Source organism: Littorina saxatilis, linkage group LG6 (assembly GCF_037325665.1).
Source record: "Littorina saxatilis isolate snail1 linkage group LG6, US_GU_Lsax_2.0, whole genome shotgun sequence".
Taxonomy (NCBI): Eukaryota; Metazoa; Mollusca; class Gastropoda; order Littorinimorpha; family Littorinidae; genus Littorina; species Littorina saxatilis.
Genome location: NC_090250.1, coordinates 32418121 through 32432976, shown reverse-complemented (window position 1 = coordinate 32432976; position 14856 = coordinate 32418121). Strand labels below are relative to the sequence as shown.

At 46.0% G+C, this 14856-nt stretch overlaps 1 protein-coding gene across 1 annotated transcript in view; it reads left to right on the top strand.

Annotated features, from left to right (window-relative positions):
• Nucleotides 1-2426: 2426 nt before the first annotated feature.
• LOC138969031 (protocadherin beta-12-like) overlaps nt 2427-14856 on the top strand; it is a gene marked incomplete in the record, with an annotated part of 59318 nt that continues 46888 nt past the window's right edge. Inside the window, 1 exon segment of the mRNA XM_070341721.1 lies at nt 2427-5839. Within this exon segment, the coding sequence (XP_070197822.1) occupies nt 3045-5839 (2795 nt within the window).

Below are 14856 nucleotides of genomic sequence, written 5' to 3'. Positions count from 1 at the left end.
CTGGCTATCCTGCTGACCGTGCTGAAGATTCAGTGTGAATCTAACCACCCGTGCACTTCTTGAACCGAAAGTTACAGAGGCACGCGTCTCTTTGTTCGTACCAGAACAAAACGTTCACATAATCGTAAGACAAATATGTACAGGAAGAAACATGCAGTTCACTCTAAAGAATGAGAACGTTTTGTATGTGTGTATCCGTCCATTCATGTCTTTCTGTCCGTCTGTCTCTTTCCCCTCCTCCACCTCCCCCCTTTTATCTCTCTCTGTCTCAGTCTTTGTCTCTCTCTGTCTGTCTGTCTGTCTGTCTGTCTGTCTGTCTCTGTCTCTCTGTCTCTCTCTCTGTCTCTCTCTCTCTTTCTCTCTCTTTCTATCTCTGTCTCTCTCTCTGTCTCTCTCTCTATATCTCTGTCTCTCTCTCTTTCTCTCTTTCTCTCTCTCTGTCTCTGTCTCTCTGTCTCTCTCTTTCTCTCTCTCTCGCCCTCTCTTTCTCTTTCTCTCTCTCTTCTCTCTCTCTCTCTTTCTCTCTCTCTTTCTCTCTCTCTTTCTCTCTCTCTCATTCTAAGTCTATCTCCCCCTCTCTCTCTCTCTCTCTCTCTCTCGCTCTCTCTCTCTCTCATTCTAAGTCTATCTCCCTCTCTCTCTCTTCCTCGCACTCTCTATCTTGCTTTCTCTCTGTCGCTTTTTATGCGCGTGTATGATTATATGTGAACATGTGTATGCCTATTTGTATTTTATGTTCTGTCCTTGCCTGTCTCTTCCAAGCGTCTCTATGACGGCTTACTCGTGCCAAAACCTCATAATTGTAATTATCAAGGGAAAATTAGTAATTTTCCCTTGATAATTACCATTATCACGTGTTTATTACTAATTTTCACGGGAAATTACTAATTTTCCCGGAATAATTACTAACTTTCACCTGTTAATTACTAATTTTTAGTTTTGGCTCACTTCCTGGCGGATTGCTAGTGCCAAAACTAAAAATTAGTAATTTTCCCGTGAAAATGAGTAACTAACAGGTGAAAACAGTAACTGACAGCGTTAATTAGTAATTATCACGTGATAATGGGTAACCCCAGGTTTTGGCACTAGTAAGCCGTCATAGGGCTTAGCCTACTAGTGCCAAAACCTCATAATTGTAATTATCAAGGGAAAATTACTAATTTTCCCTTGATAATTATCATTTTTACGTGTTAATTACTAATTTTCCCGGGAAAATTACTAGCTTTCACCTGTTAATTACTCATTTTTAGTTTTGGCTCACTTCCTGACGGATTTCTAGTGCCAAAATTAAACATTAGTCATTTTCCCGTGACAATTACTAATTATCCCGTGAAAATGAGTAACTAACGAGTGAAAACAGTAACTGACAGCGTTAATTAGTAATTATCACGTGATAATGGGTAACCCCAGGTTTTGGCACTAGTAAGCCGTCATACCTCTCACCATCTGTCTCAAACGAGTTTGTTTACTCCATCCTGCCCCTATCCGTCAGTTTATCTATCCTTCTTTGTCAACTCTTATGATCATATTCTCTGATATCTCTATATATCTAGCATTATGAAAGCTGCATCGCAATTCTCACGATCGTATTATCCTTGGAATAAAATAAAACCTTCCGGTAATAGTTCTCCCAGTGTCGTTAAATCGTGACTCCCCGGTGTAACACGACATTTTTACTCCATGAACAATTTACTCCGGAGTAAAAATCTCGTACGAAATTCTTACTCCGAGTACACCTTTCGTACGAGAAAAGAACTCCCCAAGGTACGAAACAATTACTCCCTCCACGAAATTTTGGCTCCCCACATTTTTACTTCCAGTGAAAATCTTGAACGCGAAAATGGGATGCGGGCGAAGGGATAATGCCAATATGTGATATCGCGCAAACAAATGTCACGCTACCCTCTCCCTCCACACCTTCCACCACCAAGACTAACACTAGGGGACAGGGGAGTAAAAGTTCCGTACGCCTGGCGTGGGCAGTAAATTGCTCGTGTAAGGGTGGAATAGTTTATTCGTTATTTATTCGTCAGGGGAGTAACATTTTCGACCGAAATGTTGACTCGGAACACACCCTGTCGTAGTAAGTTATTTTCTCGTGTTATGGGGGAGTTGTTTTTTCGTAAAGGGAGTACAATTTTCGTACGAATTTTTACTCCGGAGTAAAAAATCTCGTGGGAGTAATTTTCTCGTGTTACACCGGCTCGATTTACCAATCATCTTGTTTTGTAACTGTCTCGTTCTTTCGGGAAGTGTTATGATCTTTCGTTTTGAATTCAACTGTCTATAGCTTCGAGTAATAAACGTTCATTTGCGAACCGATCAGTTTACTTTGACATGACACATTGTGTATTTATCTGAGGTACGAAAGTTTACAAAAACATCTTCTTGTTTGGTTGCAGATGAAGAAACAAGGTGATCACGTGAGACAAACGGAGCGGCTTCACAGATTCTAACTGCGGGTCCAACAAGAGGAGATGAATCGACCACTGGTGGCATTCCTAGGCATACAGACCCCTTGAAGTATGGCGTACTGCAGTGGAACATCATTTTGTGTGTGTGTTTGTGAGAGAGCGTCAGAAAATGAGTGAACAACGGTGTGATAACTAACGATGATTCGCGAAGCTAACCTTTTCGTGAGATGTAGACGTTTTTTCCTGTGCCAAAACAGCTGCTGTGTGTGTTTCTATCGGAACCACTCGTAGACAATGTCGCGTGAGATTCTGCTACTGTGTCTGCAGATTAAAGCAACGTCTTCGTTATGATAACTCAGACTCTATCTACACGCTGTATTTACCCAGATCTGAAACGAGAATGATATTGTGGTTGTTTATTTTTGTCTTGATCTCATCCCATCTTCGAAAACTCTATCCCCAATAATGCTATCAACTGATTCCCGGTATTTCATCTTACAAAAACCACAATACATGACAACACTGACCTTTTCCATGTGTTTGTCGTTTCGCGAAGGTGCAACACTGACGGGCTTGTGAAGTGTTTTTTAAATATCATTCTACCCTGGTTCAATCTTTTTCCGCACCAATATGAATGCTTTGAAATTCTCATCGCTCTGGCTCCTTCTCCTGGCTCTGACCGAGGTGGTCAAGGGCCAAGTGAGCAACGTGGTGCTAGGACCCTTCGTGGAACAACAGAGGGCGGGAGTGATGGTGGGCAACGTGGCCAGTGCCAGCAACATCGCCAGTGAGGTGCCCCCCGGCGAGTTCCAGACTCTTCGCTACGAGTTCCTGGACCCGTCCAACCTGCAGACAGCCTCCCTCTTCACGCTCAACGGGCAGACAGGAGGGGTGTTCACCAGCGCCATGATAGACAGGGAGGCTGTGTGCGAGTACATGGAGGAGTGCCTGCTCAGGTTCAAGGTGTCGGTGAACTCGGAAACCACGCCATTCCTCCGCATCGTCAATGTGGCCGTCAACATCACAGACGAGAACGACAACGTGCCGACCTTCCCGCGCGAGGAAATCACTATCAACATCCCCGAGGGCAACAGCGTCGGGTTGACCTATCCGCTGCCCAACGCAGTGGATAAAGACACCAAGAAGAACGCGGTGGTGGAGTACAACCTGCTCTCTAACGACGACACTTTTGTGCTGAACGTGGAGAGGAACCTTGACGACACGTTCAAGGTGTCTCTCACCGTCAACAAGATGCTAGACCGGGAGCAGCGTGACCGTTACTTAGTGCGCGTGACTGCGCGTGACGGGGGAATGCAGCCTTTGACGGGCACGCTCACCGTCAACATCAACATCACGGACGTCAACGACAACGACCCGAAGTTCGATCAAAGTTTCTACCCACAGACCGTGGTGGAGAACGCCCCGGTGGGCACGGTGATAGGCCGGGTCCACGCCACAGACCTAGACGCTGGCATGAACGCGAGGATCACCTACTCCTTCAGCGCCTCGGCTTCACGCACCAAAGTTCAGAAGCTCTTCGCTATAGACGCCAACACGGGGGAGCTCCAGATCGTTGCGCCGCTGCAGTTTGACTCTGGCAAATCTTTCGACGTGATCATCGAGGCCAAGGACAACGGGACGCCCAGGCTGGAGACCCAGGCACAGGTGCAGTTCACCATTTTGGACACCGGCAACAATCCACCGCGCGCAGAGTTCGTGGCCAAGAACCCGCTGTACGACCGCACGGTGCTGATCTTGGAGAACGTTAAGGTCCCCACCTTGGTAGGAACCATGCAGGTGGAAGACAATGACCCCGGCCCCAGCGGCACCGTCAACTGCCAGTCGTCGCACATGGCCTTCAGGGTTAAGAAGCTGCAGGATAGACAGGGATTCCTGGTTCTACTGCAGACGCAGCTTGACCGCGAGGTGGAGGACAAGGTCAACGTCACCATTTCCTGCGCGGACGCCGGGGCTCCTCCCATGACGGCGGTCACCACCTTCAGTGTCATTGTTGGCGACGTCAACGACAACGCGCCAGTGTTCACGATGCACGCCTACATGGCCAACCTCTCTGAGAACGCAGACAAGGACGTTGAGATCATCAGAGTTGCCGCGCATGACTTCGACAAGGGCATCAACAGCCAGTTCTACTACTACCTCCACCCACGCGAGAACGAGATGTTCAAGCTGAACTCCAAGTCGGGCGTGCTGACCTCAAACATGGTGTTCGACAGGGAGGTCAACTCAGAGGTCAGCGTCATCATCAAGGCCATCGACGAGGGCGACCAGGCTATGACGGGGACGGCGACAGTGGTGGTGCAAATCACCGACGTCAACGACAACGCTCCGTATCTAGAAACCTCGGAGTTTCACATCATGGAAGGCAACACCCCGGAGAGATATGTAGGTAGGCTGCTGGCTCATGACCGGGACGTGGGGATCAACGCTGAGGTGATGTACTACATGAAAGCCGTGAGCCCTCTGCCCCCGTTCACTGTGTACCCTGACGGCCAGATCCGCACGGCCAGCGACGTAGACATCAATCGGGAGATCCAGGACACGTACATTCTAGAGATCCACATGAACGATAAAGGGACGCCGTCCATGTCCTCCTCGGGCACTGTCACCGTGCACGTGATGGACGTGAACGACAACAGCCCCGAGGTGATGTACCCCAACTCCAAGAACAACACGGTCACCATCATGTGGAACCACACGCCCAACACCCCCTTCGCGCACATCGACGCCTGGGACCCAGACGACGGCGACAACGCCAGGCTGTCCTACTTTATCACGGGCGGCAACAAGCACTTCCTGTTCGAGGTGTCTATGGACGGCGGGTCGGTCTTCCTCAAGCGCTACATCGGGGACACGGACATGACCTTCCACCGCCTCAAAATTGCCGTGATGGACAATGGTAAGCCGCACCAGAATGAGGTTCAGACCCTGCTCAACATCCGCATCGACCTCACTAACGCCACCTTCGCGCACCAAGAAGGCCCCGCCGAGGTGGAGCGAAATATTCTCATCGTCGCCATCGTCATCGGCGCCACCATCGTCATCTCCATCGTCATCGTCGTCGTCATCTTCATGGTGAGGTCGTCCAGCCGACGCCCGCGCAGGACTAAGGACCCCAGCGAATGGCAGAGGGACAAGACTGGCATTCAAGAGGAGTGCGGTAAGACGGAGATGGAAAAGGTGGCCTGGAAAGTAGCCCAAGCCGAGTACAAGGCTGCTCCTCCCGAGCCTCACGACATGGAGGAGGATCTGTGCGATTCCTCCGAACACGTAACGATGGGCAAAGTGGCTAGCTTACCGTGGAGTAACGACAAGCGGGGAGGGGGAGGCGGGCTGGTAGACTCCCACCTAACGCATTCTGCCCTGGATCAATATAGGAAGCAGGACTTTTACACATTTTGCAAGGTGAGGGAACGAGTGTGGTGAATATGTTTAGCGTGCGTGTTTGGATTTGTGTGTGTTGTTTGCAAGCTCATTTGCTGGTTTGCCTGTTTGTATGTTGTAATTGTTGTGTGTTTTTGTGTATTGTGGTGTTTTGTTTTCTTCATAAATAATGTCTTGCTTTTGCCCCCCCCTTCCCCCCTCCTCCCCCCCAATCTGTTTAGCGTGCGTGTTTGGATGTGTGTGTGTTGTTTGCAAGCTCATTTGCTGGTTTGTCTGTTTGTTTCTTTTAATTGTCGTATGCACGTGTGTTGTTGTGTATTGCGGGTTTTTTTTTTCTTCATAAATAATTTATTATTTTTGGTCTCGAGAGAGAGAGAGAGAGAGAGAGAGAGAGAGAGAGAGAGAGAGAGAGAGAGAGAGAGAGAGAGAGAGAGAGAGAGAGAGAGAGAGAGAGAGAGAGAGAGAGAGAGAGAGAGAGAGAGAGAGAGAGAGAGAGAGAGAGAGAGAGAGAGAGAGAGAGAGAGAGAGAGAGAGAGAACGGAAGGGAAGGGAAGGACACACACAGACAAATAAGAGGCATTGAAAGTGAAAGAGAGCGAGCAACCACACCGATTCTTTGAGGCAAAATAAAGAAAATCGACGGCATTGTCTCAAGGGCTCGGAGAAAAAAGGTGCCCCCAAAGAAAAGGCATCCAAATTGTCTGAAATAAAGAAACTTGACAGCTATGTTAAAGAAGCTCAGAGAGACAAATGTCCCTCTTAAAAAGGAGACAACAAAAGAGAGGTGACACATGAAATTCCATTACCAGAGAAAAACAGGCTCTGCATTTTGTGGGAAAGGCTGGGCAGTCAAAAGAAGACAGCTGCGTTGCTGGATGACAGTACGCATGGTGCCAGACCTGGCAGGGGGATGGGGTGGGGGAGGGGGCAATATGGCAGACTTAAGGGGCTCAAAGTGATCCTCATAGTGGCACTATATCTGATGCAGACACTTATTCAGAACGATCGCTTTTTGAAACTGTCAGCCCAGACGCTATTATTGAAACTCTTGGCGGGGATTCAAGTAGGGTCAGAGAAAGTGACAAAGAGAGAGAGAGAGAGAGAGAGAGAGAGAGAGAGAGAGAGAGAGAGAGAGAGAGAGAGAGAGAGAGAGAGTGAGAGAGAGTGAGATAGAGAGTGAGAGAGAGAGTGAGAGAGAGAGAGAGAGAGAGAGAGAGAGAGAGAAACGGAGAGACAGAGACAGAGATAGAGTCAAGTAAAAGAGTTGCTCCGTTCATAGCCTCGTCAGCTTTTCGCATAAATACTAAATGGGTGGGTGATATCGTGCGGGGAATGGAAGTAAAGGCGGAGGTAGATAAATAGATAGATAGATATTGATAGATAGATGGATATATAGATATAGATAGATGGATATATAGATATATAGATAGATAGATAGATAGATAGATAGATAGATAGATAGATAGATAGATAGATAGCCATCCAGACAGAGAGACAGACAGAAAGACAGACAGATAAACATATAGATATAAGAAAAATAGACAGAAAAGCAGACAGAAGCAGAGACAGACGGACACGCAGATAAACATGAGACAGACGATTTCGGTAGCACCACAATGTTAAGGGTAAGAGCATTTCTACACCTCAAGCAGCACCCAAGAACATCGAGCTCGGAAACACATCCAAAGTACTATTTTCTGGCATCACGTGTGCCGTCTCGTCGATGGCAGATTATTTCGCTGCCATTGTCAAGCAGCCCTGTGGGACCTCTCTCAGGTCCGCTCTCAGGTCTACACACAGTAGACTCCGTTCCAGCGAGGTTCAGTGTCTTCAATGGCCACACATTGGCAACGTCTGAACGAGGAGAGAGAGTGTGTGTGTGTGTGTGAGAGAGAGAGAGAGAGAGAGAGAGAGAGAGAGAGAGACAGAGACAGAGACAGAGACAGAGAGAGAGACAGACAGACAGAGACAGAGAGAGTAAGTACATAAAATAATCAACACACGCACGCACGCACGCACACACGCACACACACTCACACACACACACGCGCACACACACACACACACACACACACACACACACACACACACACACACACACACACGCACACACACACACCGAACAGAGGGACTGTGTATAGCAAAATCTATAATTTGACAGAAGATGAAATTATCAAACTATAGGAATGTAGGTATAGCGAAATAGATTTCTCTCGGTCCGTTTACTATGGTAGATTGTACAGGTCTACCAATTTGATTTATGTATTCTGAAGAACGTTTTGCAAACAGTGTCCTGGGCGATGCATTGCGTATGCTAAATGGATAAAGTGAAAGAGGTTTCTGCAGACCTGATGATGGACCTGGTCAGAGTTCAAATGTTCTAATCAATGTCATTCAGCTATATTGCTATCAAGTATAAAAGGTCATTTTCGTGACTAGATGACATGAACATACAATGCAATAGATTTTAGTGCTGGTTGCTCAAGAAAGCACGTATTCGACCTTCCTGTTAGCAATTTCTCCTTTTGCTCGTGCGGTTTAAACAAATGTATAACCGGAATGTGCGTTTTATTTGGAATGTCAATTGTGTAAATTGCCACGATAGAAAACAAGGCCATTGCGACCTCTACAATCGACTCATAGGCAAAGAGAGTTGCAGTATAAATTATGTTAGTGTTGAAGCAAAGCGCAGAGACGTATACTACAGTCTGGACGCGTTGGTTTTTCGTTGTATAATCTTGTATCATGACAATCATCTGGTTCACTTTATTTAACTCTGTTGTGCACTGTAGAACGTGCATCTTGTCATGGAGAAAAGAGGTCTGTGACCTCTGTGCCGATGCACAAGTAAAGGCTTTTGTTCGTGTTGCATACGGTATTTCATGACATTGCATTGCTGGCCGGCCTAAGTAAGTTGTTTAGCTTTTAGTTGTGTTTTCCGTCATCTATAGGAATTGTGACTGATGACTGGACATCTGTTTTAGTTGGTGATTACGAGTATGTAACAAATAAGATCGTCGTCGGGGGGAGAATGGGAGGGGGGTTAGTTGGCTTGGCATTTGTGTGTGCAACGACATTGTTCCTTCAATTTAAAACCGAAAGAGAGCAACACTCATCGGACGTGTCTGGTTCTCTCCCATTCTTTCTACCATTCCGTCTTCACCCATCATTCTCCCTCACAGAACTCGTTTCGCCTTTTTTTGGCCCCAGAAAGCAAACACAACGTCGATGTCCCTTTTACGGTAACCGGCCTTCACCCTGCCGTTGGGCCTGTTCCTCTTTCCTCCCGCTCGAAAATCTGTCGCCTCCGCTACTTCTTGTCATTTCCTCCTTCATTTGATCACACTGTACTTTTTTCCTGGAGGGGTGGAAGATGTTTAGTCCCCAATACCACTCCACTACCGGAGCCAGACGAAGTTTTGGTCGCGAGGGGGTCCGCACTAATTTTACTCCGGTGTGTGCGGCCACGTTACCAATGACGGGTTGGCAACAGACAGCTAGTCTCCCCCACCCCCCCCCCACCCCCCTCCCTCATCCCTTCTTCTCTCCTTGACCGTCTGTTTGACTGTCTGTCTCTGAATCATGTTCTTTTCCCCACCTTTTTTTCTCTCATTGACTGTCTGTTTGTCTGTCTGTCTCTCGATCGTGTTCTCACTGGGTGCGAAGCCATTGCGACGAATGAGAGGGAAATCGCCTTTTTCCACACGATTCCGTTTTCCCTTCTGTTTTGTCCTACGTTTCTCTTCCTGGGTTCTTTCTGATTAGAATCTGTCTCGCCTGAATGTCTGCGAATTATGTAAAGCGTGTATGCGGTGTAAATTGAGTCTGAATGCAGACATGTACGGAAATTAGTCATGGGCTTTTCACGGGACCACCAAGAAGGTCCTGTCGGCCATCTTCTTGCGGCATATATATGGCATACAGATGCTTTCTGGTTTATTCAAGATTTCCGGTTTGGTAAGAAAAGAAAACAAGTCGCGTAAGGCGAAAATACAACATTTAGTCAAGCTGTCGAACTCACAGAATGAAACTGAACACACTGCAATTTTTCAGCAAGACCGTATACTCGTAGCATCATCGTCAGTCCACCGCTTGTGGCAAAGGCAGTGAAATTGACAAGAAGAGCGGGGTAGTAGTTGCGCTTTTCTGTACCTCTCTTCGTTTTAACTTTCTGAGCGCGTTTTTAATCCAAACATATCATATCTATATGTTTTTGGAATCAGGAACCGACAAGGAATAAGATGAAAGTGTTTTTAAATTGATTTCGAAAATTTAATTTTGATCATAATTTTTATATTTTTAATTTTCAGAGCTTGTTTTTTTATCCAAATATAACATATTTATATGTTTTTGGAATCAGAAAATGATGAAGAATAAGATGAACGTAAATTTGGATCGTTTTATGATTATTGTTTTTATTACAATTTTCAGATATTTAATGACCAAAGTCATCAATTACTTTTTAAGCCACCAAGCTGAAATGCAATACCGAAGTCCGGCCTTCGTCGAAGATTGTTTGGCCAAAATTTCAATCAATTTGATTGAAAAATGAGGGTGTGACAGTGCCGCCTCAACTTTTACAAAAAGCCGGATATGACGTCATGAAATACATTTATCGAAAAAAATAAAAAAAAATCCGGGGATATCATTCCCAGGAACTCTCATATAAAATTTCATAAAGATCGGTCCAGTAGTTTAGTCTGAATCGCTCTACACACACACACACGCACATACAGACAGACAGACAGACACACACACACACACACACACACACACACACACACATACATACACACACACACACACACACACCCACACACACACACACACTACGTTAAAACATTTAGTTAAAACTTGACTAAATGTAAAAAAAGCAAAAAAGCAATTAATTTCTGGTTTTAGTGTCATACACCGTCATAGCTCATATATAGCCTATTTCAAAACGTACGCATTTTTATGTTCAGATTTATTGCTTGCAATGTCTGCAGCTTTAGCCACCCTACACGTGCATTCATCTTGCAGCCAAACGGTTCTTCCCTCTCGATGTTGCGTCTTGTTTCCCTGCTTATTAATTACACCTACGTCACTTTTGTCGCGTGTATCTGTGGTTACGCTTACGTGTTCTGTCTCTGTCCCGCATATGGATATGTTTCTGAGGTAGTAATCTGGTCTTTTGTCCTTTGTTGGCCTTTCCGTACTGTGCTATTTAATATATATAGCTGTTCTGACCTTTATTTGTTGTTCCAAACTTACAAAATGACAGTTTTTGCGTCGATGCGTTGATCTCAGGTTTTGATAGCAGACGCCGTTTCTTATGCGCATTAGTTTTGCGCAGGCTATTCACTGACTTTGGAACAGCTAATCCGTACAAAGCGTGCAGACCGTGCAGGGACGAGTTTCCAGTTTGGGCGAATGGCATTTATACTTGTCTCGTCATGAAGCGAATTTTTCAACCTCAGTTATAAACGACTACATGAATGTTAGTGCCATGGGTTGTACATCAATACTTCATAGGGGAAGTGGGGTATTTACGGTGTGGAGTTACGAGATAAGAAAGTCGGCCATTTTCGTCAATATGCTTTTGGATATTGAGGAAAATGGCCGACTTCCGCAGCAATATGCTTTGATAATCTGGAGAGACCATCCAATCACAGTCCCCGAATTCCCCCACGTGTTCATCAGAATAGCTATATATATATCTTCGTGCAAAATAGAAAAAAAGCCCTGTGACGTGAACGTTTGCCTTTTTGAGTGGCTGGCATTTACACTTGCAACGTATGCACGTGCTGAGTGACTCTGTGTCTCAACGATACCACCTGAGTGCTAGAAATGAATTATCTGTCTTTCTGTCGGTCGTTCTGCCTGTATGTCTGCTTATTTATGTATGTCGTTGTACTGTCTGTCTGTCTTTCTCTGTCAGTCTGTCTGTCTTTCTCTGTTTTTTCCCCGAGCACGAACAGTTTTGTGGCTTTCGTATCTTTGAATTCCTAGTAAAGGTTCTCACTTCTTAAAATCTTCGCCATTCCCATGACATTTTGATCGACTGCAGCAAACACTACTGTCGTTGATGGTACCAATCGTAAATTCATCGTTCTTAGTCCTTGAGTCTTGGCGTTGTTCACACTTTTTTTTGTCGCAGACTGGGTAGAGTTTTTCCTCATGAGCATAATACAGGGAAGGGATAAGTTGATATAAGAAAATGTATGGACACACTGGGAACATGAGGTGTTGATGCATGCGTAAAGCCTTTGTGGCACATTCGAAGAGCTAGAGCAGGGGAAGATGTATCGTTTTTGGCTCACGTAAGTGTAGCCTATGCGATGCTAACTTTTGTCTGTCTGTGCGTGCGTGCGTATGTATGTATGTATGTATGTATGTATGTATGTCTGTGGTAGAAACTTTAACATTTGACTGAACACCGAAATACTAATTTTACCTGGTTATTATTTAAGCAACAGCTTCAAAGTATTGAAGCAATGATCAACATTTCGTCGGCACGTATGTAGTTAAAGTGTGTATCCAAAGAAAACGAGTGGTGGGGGGTTTTGGGGGGGTAAAAACAGGTGACTGGTTTGTGTCGTGTGTGGTATGTAGACCAGGTCAGGGGTCAAGGTTAGGTCAGATCGCGTGAAGGATTGTGGTATAGATACAGTTATCACCGAGCTGCAGTTCGCCGATTCGGGCGATTTTACATTATTCGGTTTCGTAGCTCCAAAAAAATAGATAAAGAAGATACCCGAAAGGAGATTTCCCACAGGTTAATCTGCACAGCGTGTTTCCAATGTCTGCGCGAGGAAGCGCAGCGCTGTCGAAAGCGCAGTGTCGATCTGGCCATCTCAGGCAGTCGTGTAAGTAAGTAGGCTACAGACAGACAGATCTAGATCAAGTGTCTCGCACTCTTGCACCACGGACCGTGTCACCTATGCCGACTGTGTGTGTGTATGTGTGACGGAGTGATTGAGTTTGTGTTACTGTTTGTTGATTTCTTACGTGAGCCTTGAAGGCTTCGCCTCTTGTTAAAATTGTTTTAACGCGATTTTGGTTAGAAGGGTGTTGCAAATGATGCATAACCGCAGCGCTAAGACAGTGGAGTTGCCGCATAGAAAGAACACTGTATGTGCGGTAACAACGTCATTCAGTTGCTGGTACCCTCAATCTTGTCTGTTCCTGTCAGGGTAAGTGTTTTACTTCCACACATTCCTTGTTCCCCCAACTTAACCCTGACCCTGTCTCTGTGACTGTACATGTGCTGCACGCGACCTTCTTCAAGTCCCACTCGAGTGTCCCTCCGAGCGAGCTCAGCTGTGTCCAAATGCTGGGGACAATGTTCGATCCTCCCTTACCACCACCCCCCCCCCCCCCCTCCACTTACCCCCAAACCCTCACCCTCCCTTGATCCCACTTCTTTGACAGGGGACGTAATTGGCTCCAAATTGGTGCCGGTAGATAAAGTGCTCTCCCTTCTCTCGCGGGGTCCGGGGCCGATGGAATCTCGTGGAATCTTGCGACTCTTCGCCACCTTAATGGTAATTTGGCCACGAGTTGGATTCGATTTGGCCCCCAAAAGCCGCACGGTGGCTGTCCGACGCTTTGCGTTTCTTTGTGGGGGCGAATTGTGCGGCAAATGAAGAGATTCTCCGAGGGATGAGTGTCTGGTTTAACTACAGAAACCGGGGGTATTCCTGTTGGACTGCGGCCCCAACTTGCCGGGGTGTGAGAAATAGTCTGAGGGCTTGAAATCGGATTTGGTTGAATAGGGGCTACATTTAGACGCTCAATAAAGTCGTACATTCTCTGAATTTGTCCTCCGTCTGAGAGCATTCATTCTTGTGCGTGGAAGATGTTCGATGTTTGCTTTCTTCAACGCCTTATTCAGTTTGGGAGGAGGACGGCTCAAAATGATTTTATTTGTTTGCGTTGATAATGCATTTTTTTGCCTGCCCTTTCAGTCAAAAGTCCTTCCTCCCCACGTGTTGGTGCTGTTTTGTTGTCGACTGAGTGCGACTGAGAATATTGGCATCAGCATAAAAGCGCTCCAGCTTGTGTTGAACTTGCTGGTGCCGTGACTAGATACAAGATACACAGTGTCTTGAGTCAGCTTTCACGATACCTTTGCGTCTCACTACCATGGCTTGAAGTCTTTCCTCTACTGTTTCTTTGTTCATCACATACGACTGAGAATATTGGCACAAGCATACAGCGATTTAGCTTGTGTTGAACCTTCTGTTGCCGTGACTAGATCTTTAGAAGATACACACAGTGTCTTGAGTCAACTTACACGATACCTTTGCGTCCGTCTGCCATGGTGTGAAGTCGTTTTTTCTCCGCACGATTTGGTACTGTTTTTTTGTTCGTCACATACGACTGAGAATATTGGCACAGCCCTTTAGCTTGTGTTGGACCTTCTGGTGCCGTGATGGGAGATAACTATATATATATATATATATATTATATATACCACCACTGTGTCTTGAGTCAACTCGTGAGATACGTTTGCCTCCGTCTTCGACAAGTTTCTCTTACAGTGCCAACTGTCGGACAGTTGTTTCTGGAAATGCTGGATTTGTCTTCCAAGACGCACATCATTTCGTCCTTGCCTTCTTTTCTGTTTGCAATTCATTATTTTCTGTTCTGTCGTCTTCTCGGGGCTCTCCCTCTCTCTTCGTCCTTTCTTCTCTGAAGTGTTGTCGTCGTGAGGTCAAGTCTGTTGCAAAATATATATATATATACATTGGCGGGTTTGTTTTGAGGTTACTGTGTGTGTGTGTGTGTGTGTGTGTGTGTGTGTGTGTGTGTGTGTGTGTGTGTGGACGTGTGTGTGCTTGTATGTGTGTTTGTGTGTGTGTGTGTGTGTGTGTGTGTGTGTGTGTGTGTGTGTTCCTGTGCTCAGTGCACACGTGCGTGCGTGCGTGCGTTCGTGTGCTTGGACGCGTGCATGCGTGCGTTCGTGCGTGTGTGTCAGTAGTACCTCGTTTCCAAAGAAAATGACAAGCCAAAATACTAATAAATACCTACTACAATATTAGAACTCAACCTTTAA